General features: G+C 52.6%; 1 protein-coding gene across 1 annotated transcript in view; it reads left to right on the forward strand.

Annotated features, from left to right (window-relative positions):
- Igdcc3 (immunoglobulin superfamily, DCC subclass, member 3) overlaps nucleotides 1-13,035 on the forward strand; it is a 46,429-nt gene that overhangs the window by 2,530 nt on the left and 30,864 nt on the right. The window contains exons 3-5 of the mRNA XM_013009913.1: nucleotides 1-19; nucleotides 2,708-3,013; nucleotides 4,481-4,541. The exon at nucleotides 1-19 is cut by the window's left edge and continues 1 nt beyond it. Of these exons, the coding sequence (XP_012865367.1) occupies nucleotides 1-19; nucleotides 2,708-3,013; nucleotides 4,481-4,541 (386 nt within the window). The remainder of the gene's footprint in view (nucleotides 20-2,707; nucleotides 3,014-4,480; nucleotides 4,542-13,035) is intronic.

The raw sequence follows: 13,035 nt of genomic DNA on the forward strand, positions 1-13,035 counted from the left end.
CTGCCCGCGCCAAGCCAGGGTGAGCCGGGCGCGCTGCAGCCCCGGGTGGGGTTTGGGGGGGTACCGAGGACCGGGATCCCCCCGGCGGCGATCGCGGGTGGAGGGGGGGACTCGGGGATCAGGACCTGTCGGACGCGGGAGCCCGGAGCCGGGAGACCCGGGGCTGGCACTGGCGATCGGGGAGGCCGAGGTGCGGGGGAAGACCCGACTGCACCGGGGACTGGGGATGGGGGTGCGCAGCCCAAGCGGAGAGGGCGCGTCGGGGCTCGGAGGTGGGGCTGGTCCAAAAGGGGTGCGGAGGGCGATGCCTGCCGAGGAAGAAGAGGAGCAGGAGGAGATGGAGGAGGAGGAAGATCGGCGAGTGGGGAGAGACGGAGAAACCCCGGAGCTGGGGAGCCCCGGGCGCCCCGGGGATGCCCGCGGCCCCGCCCTGCCCGGAGCGCGCCCTGGGGACCCAGCCTGCGCTCCTGGACCGGTCCCGCTGCACCTGCCTGGAGCTCCGGCTCCACCACCACCACCTCGGTGGGCGCAATAGGCCCACATTGCGGGGAGAGGGGAACCGATCTACTCCCTTCCCACTCGCGCCCCAAGTTCTCAGCAGACGCCCCACAAACACACCCATTCCCACCCCACCCGGGGTTGGGGTTGTGAGCTCTCCTGTCCTCTTCCAAGAAGCAAAACATATAACGAGGAGAAACTTTACTCCCCCTCCTCCCCATGGTTTTACTGGGGTGATTTGGGGGGGGGGCTCAGGAAATGTGGAAGGTGCTAAGTGTTTTCTCGGAGTTTGGATGAGAAGAGGATGGATGCGGGAGCCCTGCGCCCCCCCCTCGCCTTCTATCTCCCCATCTATGTCCTCCAACATGGACAGCGAATGGCAGGATCGCTAGTTCCCTGGAAATGTGCGGGGGGACGGGGGCGGTGCTGAAGTTGCTCTTTTATGCCAGGCACTTTTTCTTCCTGGAGTGAAGTGGTAACTGGTCTGGTAAGTTGCTTGCCGGAGAAGTTGGTGACTTGGCATGATGCCTGGGCATGGAGAGCTTGCTCCTCCTTTCTGATTCCCAGACCAGCCTACTCCCCCCACCCCCTCTCATCTTCCAGCTCATTTCTCTTCTGCTACAGCCCTGAGGTTGGCTGCAAGAAAAAGTTCTAGGACCCTTTCCCGCTGAGCTTTGGAAACTCTCAGCTGGGGTTTGCTCTCTGTAACAAAGGCCAAAGGACCAACACCCAGAGCATGGGGTTAGGAGCAACCCCACAGCCTAGCCTGTACCCTGGAATACTAGACCCACAACCTGTGTTCCCCACCAGGCATCAAAGCAGATCTCTGGTGGGTTTGCCAGCCCAAAGCATGCTTCATTACTATATTTCTTTAGGACTTGCGGCTTCCTAGTGCCTTCCAGTTTGTTGTCAAACAACACTAGGCCACAATCTTTATTTTTCTTCCTTAAAGTTTCTATTTGTGTGCCTGAACTCAGAGTCTGAACTCTCTGTCTCTAAGCTTTTAGTTTTTGGTCAGTTGTGGGTCTTGAACTCTGGGCCGGGGCGCTGTCCCTCAGCTCTTCAGTTCAAGGCTAGCGCTCTTACCATTTGAGCCATAGCATCACTTCTGGTTTTCTGGTGGTTTATTGGAGCTAAAGAGTCTCACAGACTTTCTTGTCCAGGCTGGCTTTGACCGGCGATCCTCAGATCTCAGCCCCCTGAGTAGCTAGGATTACAGGCATGAGCTACCAGCGCCCAATTTGGCTCTAAGCTTTTTCACTCGTGACTGGAGCTCTACCACTTGAGTCACCGTGCCACTTCCGGCCTTTTGGTGGTTAGTTGAAGAATCTCACACATTTCTTTGCCGGCTGGACTTGAGTTGGAATCTTCCTATCTAAGCCTCCAGAGTAGCTAGGATTACAGGTGTGAGTCTACGTGTGGTCTATGTGGGGAAGTCTGGATTAAAGCCATACCCTGGGTTGCCACAGACCAGCCGCTGTGTTGGAATGAACCTTGCTTTTGATTCTTTTTTTTTTTTTGTCGGTCGTGGGGCTTGAACTCTGGGCCTGGGCGCTGTCCCTCAGCTCTTCAGCTCAAGGCTAGCACTCTACCACTTGAGCTACAGCGCCACTTCCGGTTTTCTGGTGGTTTATTGGAGATAGGAGTCTCACGGTCTCTCCTGCCCAGGCTGGCTTTGAACTGCGATCCTCAGATCTCAGCCTCCTGAGTAGCTAGGATTACAGGCGTGAGCCACCAGCGCCCGGCTGCTTTTGATTCTTTTGGCGTTGCAACTAAGACCCTGGAAAAGTCCCCAAACACCTCTGGAACTCAATTTCCTTATCTGTGAAACAGAGAACGGTGCAAAGGATAGTCATCTTTCTTTACGTGTGTGTGTGTGTGTGTGTGTGTGCATGCACACACAGGTGCACTAGTACTAGGGAGTGAACTCAGAGTCTGAGAGCTGACCCTGGTGCTCTACCACTTGAACCATAGCTCCATCCAGCCTGTCCAGTCTTAGCTTTGAATAGTGATCCTCAGATCTCAGTAGGTAGCTAGGATTATAGGCGTGAGCCACCCGCACCGGCCTGGCTGAGGATTCTTATTCATATCTCAGAAACCTGGAGATGGAGTGTGGCGACTTGAAGTCTTAAACTTATAGTCTCTGCCTGAGGAACCCCATCTCGACTATGCACACCCCCCCCAATAAACCTCTCCTCCCTTGATGCAGGTCTGGGCCGCGCTGCTGAACTGGCGTTTACTGTGGAACCTAGCGATGATGTTGGGGTCCCTGGGCAGCCCATAGTGCTGGGCTGTAAAGTGGAAGGAACCCCTCCAGTGAGAGTCACTTGGAGAAAGAATGGGGCTGAGTTGCCAGACAACTCCCACACCACCCTGCTGGCCAATGGGTCCTTGCTGATCCATCACTTCCGGCTGGAGCGGGGAGCTAGCCCTTCAGACGAGGGCGACTATGAATGTGTGGCACAGAACCGCTTTGGGCTGGTGGTCAGCCGGAAGGCTCGAATCCAGGCTGCAAGTAAGTAGACATTCCTTGTTTTCCCTTTGTATCAGCAGCTTTAGGTGCACAGTGGCGACCTTAGATGGTAGAATTAGATCATGTGCACATTTCATGGATTGGTAGAATATGAATGGACAAGAATGTAGTCAAACACACTTGTGCTGTTTCCTGTTTCTACCTGCCTATTAAACTGTGGGCATTCCCAGTGCCAGAGACATAATTGACTCATTCTTAGTTCACAGGCTGAACTCCTGGCCTGGGCACTGTCCCTGAGCTTCTTCTAGGCCTAGCACTCTACCACTAAGCCCTTCTCCCCAAGCTTTTTACGATTGAAGCTTGCGCTCCATAACTTTGAGCCACAGCATCACTTCTGGTTTTCTGGTGGTTAATTGGAGATAAGTCTCACAAACTTTCCTCCCGGGCTGGCTTTGAACTATGATCCTCAGATCTTAGCTTCCTGAATAGCTAGAATTATAGTGCCCAACCCATTTCAGAGACTTTTAGAGGGTTATTTCAACCCTCTGCATTTCTTTTTTCTTTTTGAACTTGTTCTAGAGTTGAACTCAGGGCCTGGGCACTGTCTCCAAGCTTTTTTTTTTGCACAAGGTTAGCACTCTACCACTTGAGCCACAGCTCTACTTCCGACTTTTTGGTGGTTCATTGGAGATTAGACTCCTCATAGACTTGCTTGCCTGGGCTGGCTTTGAACTGTGATCCTCAGATTTCAGCCTTCTTCATAGTTCAGATCATAGGTGTGAATCACCAGTTCCTGGCACAAATGTGCTTTTTTTTTAGACTGGGAGAGAAAAGGCCAGGCAATATTTTGGCCTTACCACTGTGCTTTGCTGTTGCTGATAGATCGCCCACAGTTGTGTTGATTTAAAAGGTGGCTGTGCTTGAAAATCCTGTTATTTAACTTGTACACACTGAGAGTGATAAGTAAACCCAACTTATCTGTGCGTTATAAGGAAAACGGCAAGCTGAGAAGCTGTGGGGTTTGTGGGGGGACAATCTCCGCTCTTGAGAAAGGACACAGATGTTGTCAAGTGAAAATATTCTCCCTCCCATATCTCTCGACTTCAGAGAGTGATCTGTCCCTATCAAAGATGCTTTGGCTTGTGTGTGTGTGTGTGTGTGTGTGTGTATTGGTTGGTCATGGGACTTGAACTCAGGGCCTGGGCACTGTCCCTGAGCCTCTTTGTGCTTAAGGCTGGCGCTCTACCACTTGAGCCACAGCACCGCTTTTGGTTTTCTGGTGGATTATTGGAGATAAGAGCCTCATGGGACTTTCCTGCCCCAGCTGGCTTTGAACCTTGATGCTCAGATCTCAGCCTCCTGAGTAGCCAGGATTACAGGCGTGAGTCACCAGTGCCTGGCTTTCCCTGACATTCTGGGAAGCAGAGAAGCCATGGCTTCAGCATCGGTAGCCTGAACCCCACCCCACCCCACTGCACTCCCATGGCACGCTGCCTCTCTCCTTGCAAGCCGACAAGTTTCTTCCTGGCTCTGAGGGCATTCGTACCCGTCCCATTGCTCTGAAGGGCTGGTGAGTGATGAATTGTTGGAAGCAGGGGCCCTCTTGCTGGGCTGAAGATGTCTCTTTGTTCTGAGGAAGGCTGACCCAGGCCCCCATATGGAGCTCGCTGGGAAGCAGCCCTGGACTTGGAGATGGAATCCCTTCTGGCTCAGACACCCTTGTCCTGACCCTCCCTTCCTGGCACTGCAGGGGAGCCTGGTGCAGCCTCGCAGCAGATGGCTGAGTGTGAGGAAGAGACTCGTGGACAGAGGCTGGGGACCAGAGCAGGACTTGAGCCTTCCCAGACTGATGCTTCCTAGCCTTCATGGCCTGCTCCAGTGCTGAGTACTAGCAGCTAGTCAAGCCAGGCACCGGTGGGTGGCTCATGCCTGTAATCCCAGCTACTCAGGAGGCTGAGATCTGAGGATCGCAGTTCAAGGCCAGCTTGGGCAGGAAAGTCCTTGAGACTCTTACCTCCATTTACCCACCGAAAAGCAGGAAGTAGAGCTGTGGCTTACGTGGTAGAGTAATGACTGAAAAAGGCTAAGAGAGAGTACGTAGACTCTGAGTTCAAGCCCCAGGATCAGTACAGAAAACCAAAAAAGAAGCTAGCCAACCTAGGATCCTAGTGGGTAAATCTTCAGGAGCTTAAGAAGGGGTGGGGTATGGAGAAGAACTCATGGGAAACATTTTTTCTTTCTTTTTTTTTTTTTTTGTCGGTCGTGGGGCTTGAACTCTGGGCCTGGGCGCTGTCCCTCAGCTCTTCAGCTCAAGGTGAGCGCTCTACCACTTGAGCCACAGCACCACTTCTGGTTTTCTGGTGATTTATTGGAGATAGGAGTCTCATGGTCTTTCCTGCCCGGGCTGGCTTTGAACCCTCGATCCTCAGATCTCAGCCTCCTGAGTAGCTAGGATTACAGGCGTGAGCCACCAGCGCCCGGCTGAGTGCCTGGTTTTCTATAAATGATAATACCTGCAATCTGTTTGCTTTCCTTCCGCTCTAGCAGTGTGAGGAATTCAGCTGTGTGGAGGGTGGGCCTGGCTTGTTCTCTGGGTTTCTGGAGAGAGCTGAAGGCTTTGCCTCTAAGCACTGGCAGTCTGAGGTGGCCTTCCCCCCCCCCTGCCAGGCTGTGGCCCCCTGGGGACATGCTTGGATGCCAAGCAACCACGTGGCTGGATTCCATTCTCTCACTCCATTGGCTGGTGTCCCTAGAAAGCTTCCAGCCTGATTGGCTGCCTGCCTTTCTTCCTTGGGGAAATCACTCCCTGCCCATTTTTGCCTGCTGGCATTACAGATGTGGCGTGTGATGTGGGAAGGTGGCTTTCCAAAAAGGGGTGAGGGGCTTCTAGCGCCCCCCCTCCCACAGCTTCTGCCTGTCCCCCAGGAGTCAATGAGGGAGAGGTCTGCTCAGCCCCATTGGCTGGTAGACGCACAATTTACCCAATACACTCCAGCCGGAAGACACATGTGTACATCCAGATCTCAGGCCCTGTCTGTTGGGCGTGTGATCTCTAGACCAGAGGGGCTCTCTTTGTATCTCAATAGACTTCAATGCGATCCTTGTGAGGTGTCAGGGTGAGCTGCAGCTTAGACCTTTCACAGATCTCTCCCCCACGCCCTGTCCCTCAGCTCTTCAGCTCAAGGCGAGCGCTCTACCACTGGAGCCACAGCGCCACTTCCAGTTTTCTGGTGGTTCATTGGCAATAAGAATCTCATGGGCTCTCATAACAGGGCTGCCTTCAAACCACGATCCTCACATCTCAGCCTCCCGAGTAGCTAGGATTACAGGTGTGAGCCACCAGCGCCTCTGGGCTCCTTGTTTTGATCTTTCTCTCCTCCATCTCAGAATTGATGGCTCAAAGGACCAGAACTGGGGGCAGGGAGGATGGGCAGGATCCTGGGGTGATGATTCATCTCTAGAGGACCTAGGCTCGCTCTCCCTCACCAGCTGGGCTCAGTCCCCTCTGCACCTGGATCTTGACTCCTTGCCTTGGCCTTTCCTCTCTGCTTAGACAGAGGCTGTAGCCCATTTGGACCCTGACTGTGGAGGAGGAGGCCCCACTTTCTGAGCCCCAGGCTCCCCCTCACCCCGCCCGCAGGATTTGAGTGTGGACGGGGAGAGTTTCTGGTTCCCACACCTTGGCTGCACTGTCCCAGGCAGCCAGCTGGCCCCTTAAACACAATGTGCAAATCTTCTCTGTTCCTGTCCCCGCATTGTCAGTGGCCAGGCGCCTGGGCTGGGAATGTGGGCCGGTGAATAGAAGAGGCATTTGCAGCCTGCAAATGAAACAGGGCCCCCCCTTCCCCCCCTTAACCCTCTGCCCCCTCCCCACCCCCAGGGAGAAAGGACTTTTTCACTCCTGGCCTTCTTGTATTGCCTTTCCCTTTGCCTCTTCAGAGTCCCCAAGGGCTGAAGTGTGTGTGTGTGTGTGTGTGTGTGTGTGTGTGTGTGTGTGTGTGAGAGAGAGAGAGAGAGAGAGATTTGCACAGTAGTTGGAAGGCTGTTCTCTAATGCCTTAATCAAAATAGACTGAAAGCTGGACTTTAGTGGCTCACGCCTGTCATATTAGCTACTCAAGAGGCTAAGATCTGAGGATGGAGGTTCGAAGCTTGCCCTGGCAGGAAAGTCCGTGAGATTCTTACCTCCAGTTAACCACCCAAAAGCCAGAAGTAGAGCTGTGGTTCAAGTGGGAGAATGCCAGTTTTAAGCAAACAAAACAAAACAAAACAAAAAACCTGCACCAAACAACTACAACAAAACCCCCAAAATCCTAAAGGATAGTGCCCAGGCCTTGAGTTCAAAACAACAAAAAAATAGACTGGGATAGATGGATGCCCAGAATGGAAAACCAGACAGACCAGTGTTGTCTTTGTTTAAAGACTGGACTGGATGATTCCACTCAAAATGGCACTCCAAGTTTCTCTGGCCGGAGCCTTGTCACAAGCAAGGAACGCAGAGATCTGTGTGTGTGTGTGTGTGTGTGTGTGTGAGAGAGAGAGAGAGAGAGAGAGAAACACACACAGACAGAGACAGAGAGTGTGTGTTCTGGGGCTTGAACTCAGAGCTTTATAGACTTTTTTGCTCAAGGCTGGTGCTCTACCACTTGAGCCACACCTTCACCTCCAGCTTTTTGGTGGTTAATTGGAATTAAGAGTCTTTTTTTTTTTTTTTGGTCCAGTCGTGGGGCCTGAACTCTGGGCCTGGGCGCTGTCCCTCAGCTCTTCAGCTCGTGGCTAGCGCTCTACCACTTGAGCTACAGTGCCACTTCCAGCTTTTTTCTTTTTGCTTATGTGGTGCTGGGGGATCGAACCCAGGGCCTCAGGCATGCAAGGCAAGGGCTCTACCACTGAGCCACCTTCCCAGCCCGGAATTAAGAGTGTTTTGAATTTCACTACCAGGTCAAGCTTCAAACTGGGATCCTTAGATCTCAGCCTCCTTAGTAGTTAGGATTACAGGCGTGAGCCACCAGCACCGGGCATTGTGTTTGTTTCAGATAGAGCCAGACCCCAGTTTCTCCTGCTTGGCCCTGCCCACCTTCTTCCTCCCCAGCTCCTCTCCCTGCTTTCATTGCTCTGTGCTTCATCCTGCCTTTCTTTTGAATCTTCTGGACTCTTCTCTCACCTGCTGGGCTCAGAATTCTGCTGCAGAGAGCAAAAAGATGGGGTTCAAAGAGTATCTTAAAAGAAGGGTCTCTTTTGCAGCCCCCCCCCTGCCCCTACCCTCACACACAGCAGGAGGCAGGCGGTCACTGAAAGGAGAGGAATCTGAGAACCTGGCCCCTGGCTAGGGTCTGTCTCAGAGCTGGACACTGACACTGACCATGGGTGGGTGGTGGGCAGCCCTGGGCCACTCTCTGGAATGCTGGTGTTGGGTTGCAAGGAGATGCTGGCGGTGATAATGGACAGGAACTGGACTTTCTGGTCTGGCTGCTGCCCCAAGGCCACTGGAATGTGAGGAGGGGGGGGACAGCGATCAAGAGGCCCTTGGGGACTTGGGGTGGGCAGATGGAGACCAGACCCCCTAAAATGAAGAGGAGGGGTAGACCACCATGAGAGGAAAGCATGCTGTATGTAGCCTTTTTCCCTTGAGCTGCAACAAAAGAATCCTTCAATTCCCTGCCTGAGATGGGCTGATAGATCACCCCAGCCTGCAGGTAGGGGTCTGGGCAAACTTAGGAGCTCATGTAGCCCAACCTTCTCATTTTACACACTTTCAAACTGAGCCCCAAAGGTCATGACCTGCCCAAGGACCTAAGGGCCCTCCAGCCTGGGCAGTAAGGGAGCCCTTCTGGTTTGTCTGGCCTTCCCCAGCGTCTCCCTGTCCTGTGGTTCAAGAAGAGGAGGAGAGGGGCTGGGAATGTGGCTTTAGTGAGTGCTTGCCTTGCATGCATGAAGCCATGGATTTGATTCCTCAGCACCACATAAGCAGAAAAAGCCGGAAGTGGCGCTGTGGCTCAAGTGGTAGAGCGCTAGCCTTGAGCTGAAGAGCTGAGGGACAGCGCCCAGGCCCAGAGTTCAGACCCCACAACTAGCAAAAAAGAAGAAGAAGAAGGAGAAGAAGGAGGAGGAGGAGGAGAAGAAGGAGAAGAAGAAGAAAAGAAGAAGAAGAAAAGAAGAAGAAGAAGAAGAGGCTTTCCTGGTTTTCTTTTTGTGTGTGAATGCTAGGACTAGGATTTGAACTCAGGTCCTGGGCTCTGTCTCTTAGCTTTTCTTTCTTTCTTTTTCTCGAGGCTGGTGCTCTACTACTTGAGCCACAGCTCTGCTTCTGGCTTTTTGATGCTTCATTGGACATCAGAATCTCCAAGGGCCATTCCTGCCCTGGGCTGGCTTTGAACCTTGTTCTTCAGAACTCAGCCTCTCCTGAGTAGCTGGGGTTACAGGTGTGAGCCACAGGAACCCTGAGGAAAGAGAGATTTAAACCCAAACCTGCCTGAGCTGATCCAGTGTTCACTGTACTATTTTCAGAAGGGGTTAAAAAGAAATCCCTTGAGAACAGATCCTCGGGGGTAGGGTAGGATGGATGGATAGAGGATGGTGGGGAATGGAGAATAGCTTCGAACCCTGGTCTAGGTGGCATCTGATTCTGGGCAGGTGAGGTAGGGGGGCACTGTCTTCCCCTCCCCCATCATTACAGATGGCCCTGGCAGAGCAAGTTCTAGTCCTTTCTACCTGTGGGCACAGCTCACTTAGCTCAAGTAAAAGAAGTTGGGAGGTGGCTGGGGCTATTGGAAGTAGAGGTTCCCCTCCCCCGCTAGGGTCCCCCTGCTCCCCCTCCCCATTCTTGTTTCCCTGCATAATGATGCTGATTGCTCCACATCTGTCATAATTACTCTTTGTTTGAAAATTCAGAACAAATCGCAGGAGAGGATCTGGCAAGACTCAGAAGGCTCCTTCTCTCCAGGGGTCCAGGCAGGAGGAGGGGAGGTGTGTGTGTGTGTGTAAGGGAGGGGGGGAGCCATAATCAGCCTGGAGGAGCAGTAGCTACTGATTGTCCTTGTCCTGTCCCCTGGCTGGGGCCATAGCCACAGCCCCTAGGGTCCAGCGGCCTAAGACCTTAGGAGTTCAGTGCTTCCCCTCCCCCCTCGTCTCTGCCTGCCTAAAGGCTGGGAGACAGATGATCCTTCTTCACCCCAACCTGAGGGTCTGTGGTGGGTCCCCTGCCCTCCTGGCCCCACTGAACAATGGGTTGGGAGCAGCCTGCTTGGAAACAAAGCAGCCGGGCTGGGAAGGGGGAGGCTGTGTCTACTAAGGACTGAGGTTCTAGAATGGGTGGGATCTCTGGAATGAGGGGACCGTGACTTCTTGGGAGCATGCGCACAGAGCCATACTTTCTGAGAGACAGCCAGCACACAGCTGCTCCTAGTTCCTGCCCTGCTTCTACCTTAAAGCTCTTGGATTTTGGAGGTTCCAAATTCTGGTGTATGTGACCTCCTTATAAAGGCTGCTCCCAGCCGCGCACTAGTGGCTCACACTTGTAGTCCCAGTTACTCAGAAGGCTGAGATTTGAGGATTGCGGTTCAAAGCCAGCCCGGATAGAAAAGTCTGTGAGAAGGCTGGGAATGTGGCTTAGTGGTAGAGTGCTTGCCTTGCATGCATGAAGCCCTGAGTTCGATTCCTCCGTACCACATATACAGAAATAGCTGGAAGTGGCACTGTGGCTCAAGTGGTAGAGTGCTAGCCTTGAGCAAAAGAAGCTCAGGGACAGTGCCCAGGACCTGAGTTCAAGCCCAGGACTGGCAAAAAAAAAAAAAAAGGCTGTGAGATTCCTATCTCCAATTAACCACCCCCAAACCAGAAGTGGAGCTGTGGCTCAAAATGGAACCTATCCCATGGTAAAGTGATATGATGGTCTAGTTGCTCCTCCTTTCTTTCCTTCCTTTCTTCTTTCTCTTTTTCCTCTTCTTCCTCCTCCTCCTCTTCCTCTTCTTCTTCCTCCTCCTCATTCTCTTCCTCTTCCTCCTCCTCATTCTTTGTGTTGTTGAGCCAGTCCTGAGGCTTGAACTGAGGGCCTGAGCACTGTCCCTGAGCAGATTTTGCTCAAGATTAGCATTCTACCACTTGAGCCACAGCGCAATTTCCAGCTTTTTGGTAGTGTACTAGAGTTAAGAGTCTCATAAGCTTTTCTGCCCAGGCTGGCTTTGAACCATGATCCTCAGATCTCAGCCTCCTTGAGTAGCTAGGATTATAGACATGAGCCACCAGTGCCCAACTCTAGCTACTCTTTATAATGTCAAATTTCTAATTGGTTGAATGGGATTTGGGGTCTAATTTCACAACCAGACCTAAATAAGATCTTAGAAAACAGAAACATAGTGGTGTACAATATTTCCAGATCTTTTTCTGCCATCCTCAAACATGGTTTAGTAACTGTTATTTTTTTACTCATACATCTCACTTACTATATTTCCATTAAAAAAATCTCTTCATAGCTGGATACTGGTGTCTATAATTTTAAACTACTCAGGAGGCTGAGATCTGAGAATCACAATTCAAAGCCAGCCTAGGGAAGAAAAGATTGTGAGAGTCTAAGCTCCAGTGAACCAGGCCAAAGCCAGAAATAAACCTGAAGCTCAAGTGATAGAGTATCAAGGACAGCAAAAACAAGAGTTCAAGCCCCGAGTTCAAGCCCCAGTGCTGGTACACAGACATATTAAAAAAAAATCGCCTTCAGCTTAATTGTGGGTTTTTTTGTTTTTTTTTGGGTCCGGTCATGGGGCCTGAACTCTGGGCCTGGGCGCTGTCCCTCAGCTCTTCAGCTCAAGGCTAGCACTCTACCACTTGAGCCACAGCGCCACTTCCGGCTTTTTCCTTTTTGCTTATGTGGTGCTGGGGGATCGAACCCAGGGCCTCAGGCATGCAAGGCAAGGGCTCTACCACTGAGCCACCTTCCCAGCCCGGAATTAAGAGTGTTTTGAATTTCACTACCAGGTCAAGCTTCAAACTGGGATCCTTAGATCTCAGCCTCCTTAGTAGTTAGGATTACAGGCGTGAGCCACCAGCACCGGGCATTGTGTTTGTTTCAGATAGAGCCAGACCCCAGTTTCTCCTGCTTGGCCCTGCCCACCTTCTTCCTCCCCAGCTCCTCTCCCTGCTTTCATTGCTCTGTGCTTCATCCTGCCTTTCTTTTGAATCTTCTGGACTCTTCTCTCACCTGCTGGGCTCAGAATTCTGCTGCAGAGAGCAAAAAGATGGGGTTCAAAGAGTATCTTAAAAGAAGGGTCTCTTTTGCAGCCCCCCCCCTGCCCCTACCCTCACACACAGCAGGAGGCAGGCGGTCACTGAAAGGAGAGGAATCTGAGAACCTGGCCCCTGGCTAGGGTCTGTCTCAGAGCTGGACACTGACACTGACCATGGGTGGGTGGTGGGCAGCCCTGGGCCACTCTCTGGAATGCTGGTGTTGGGTTGCAAGGAGATGCTGGCGGTGATAATGGACAGGAACTGGACTTTCTGGTCTGGCTGCTGCCCCAAGGCCACTGGAATGTGAGGAGGGGGGGGACAGCGATCAAGAGGCCCTTGGGGACTTGGGGTGGGCAGATGGAGACCAGACCCCCTAAAATGAAGAGGAGGGGTAGACCACCATGAGAGGAAAGCATGCTGTATGTAGCCTTTTTCCCTTGAGCTGCAACAAAAGAATCCTTCAATTCCCTGCCTGAGATGGGCTGATAGATCACCCCAGCCTGCAGGTAGGGGTCTGGGCAAACTTAGGAGCTCATGTAGCCCAACCTTCTCATTTTACACACTTTCAAACTGAGCCCCAAAGGTCATGACCTGCCCAAGGACCTAAGGGCCCTCCAGCCTGGGCAGTAAGGGAGCCCTTCTGGTTTGTCTGGCCTTCCCCAGCGTCTCCCTGTCCTGTGGTTCAAGAAGAGGAGGAGAGGGGCTGGGAATGTGGCTTTAGTGAGTGCTTGCCTTGCATGCATGAAGCCATGGATTTGATTCCTCAGCACCACATAAGCAGAAAAAGCCGGAAGTGGCGCTGTGGCTCAAGTGGTAGAGCGCTAGCCTTGAGCTGAAGAGCTGAGG

This window comes from Dipodomys ordii, unplaced genomic scaffold (genome assembly GCF_000151885.1).
Source record: "Dipodomys ordii isolate 6190 unplaced genomic scaffold, Dord_2.0 Scaffold11, whole genome shotgun sequence".
Taxonomy (NCBI): domain Eukaryota; kingdom Metazoa; phylum Chordata; class Mammalia; order Rodentia; family Heteromyidae; genus Dipodomys; species Dipodomys ordii.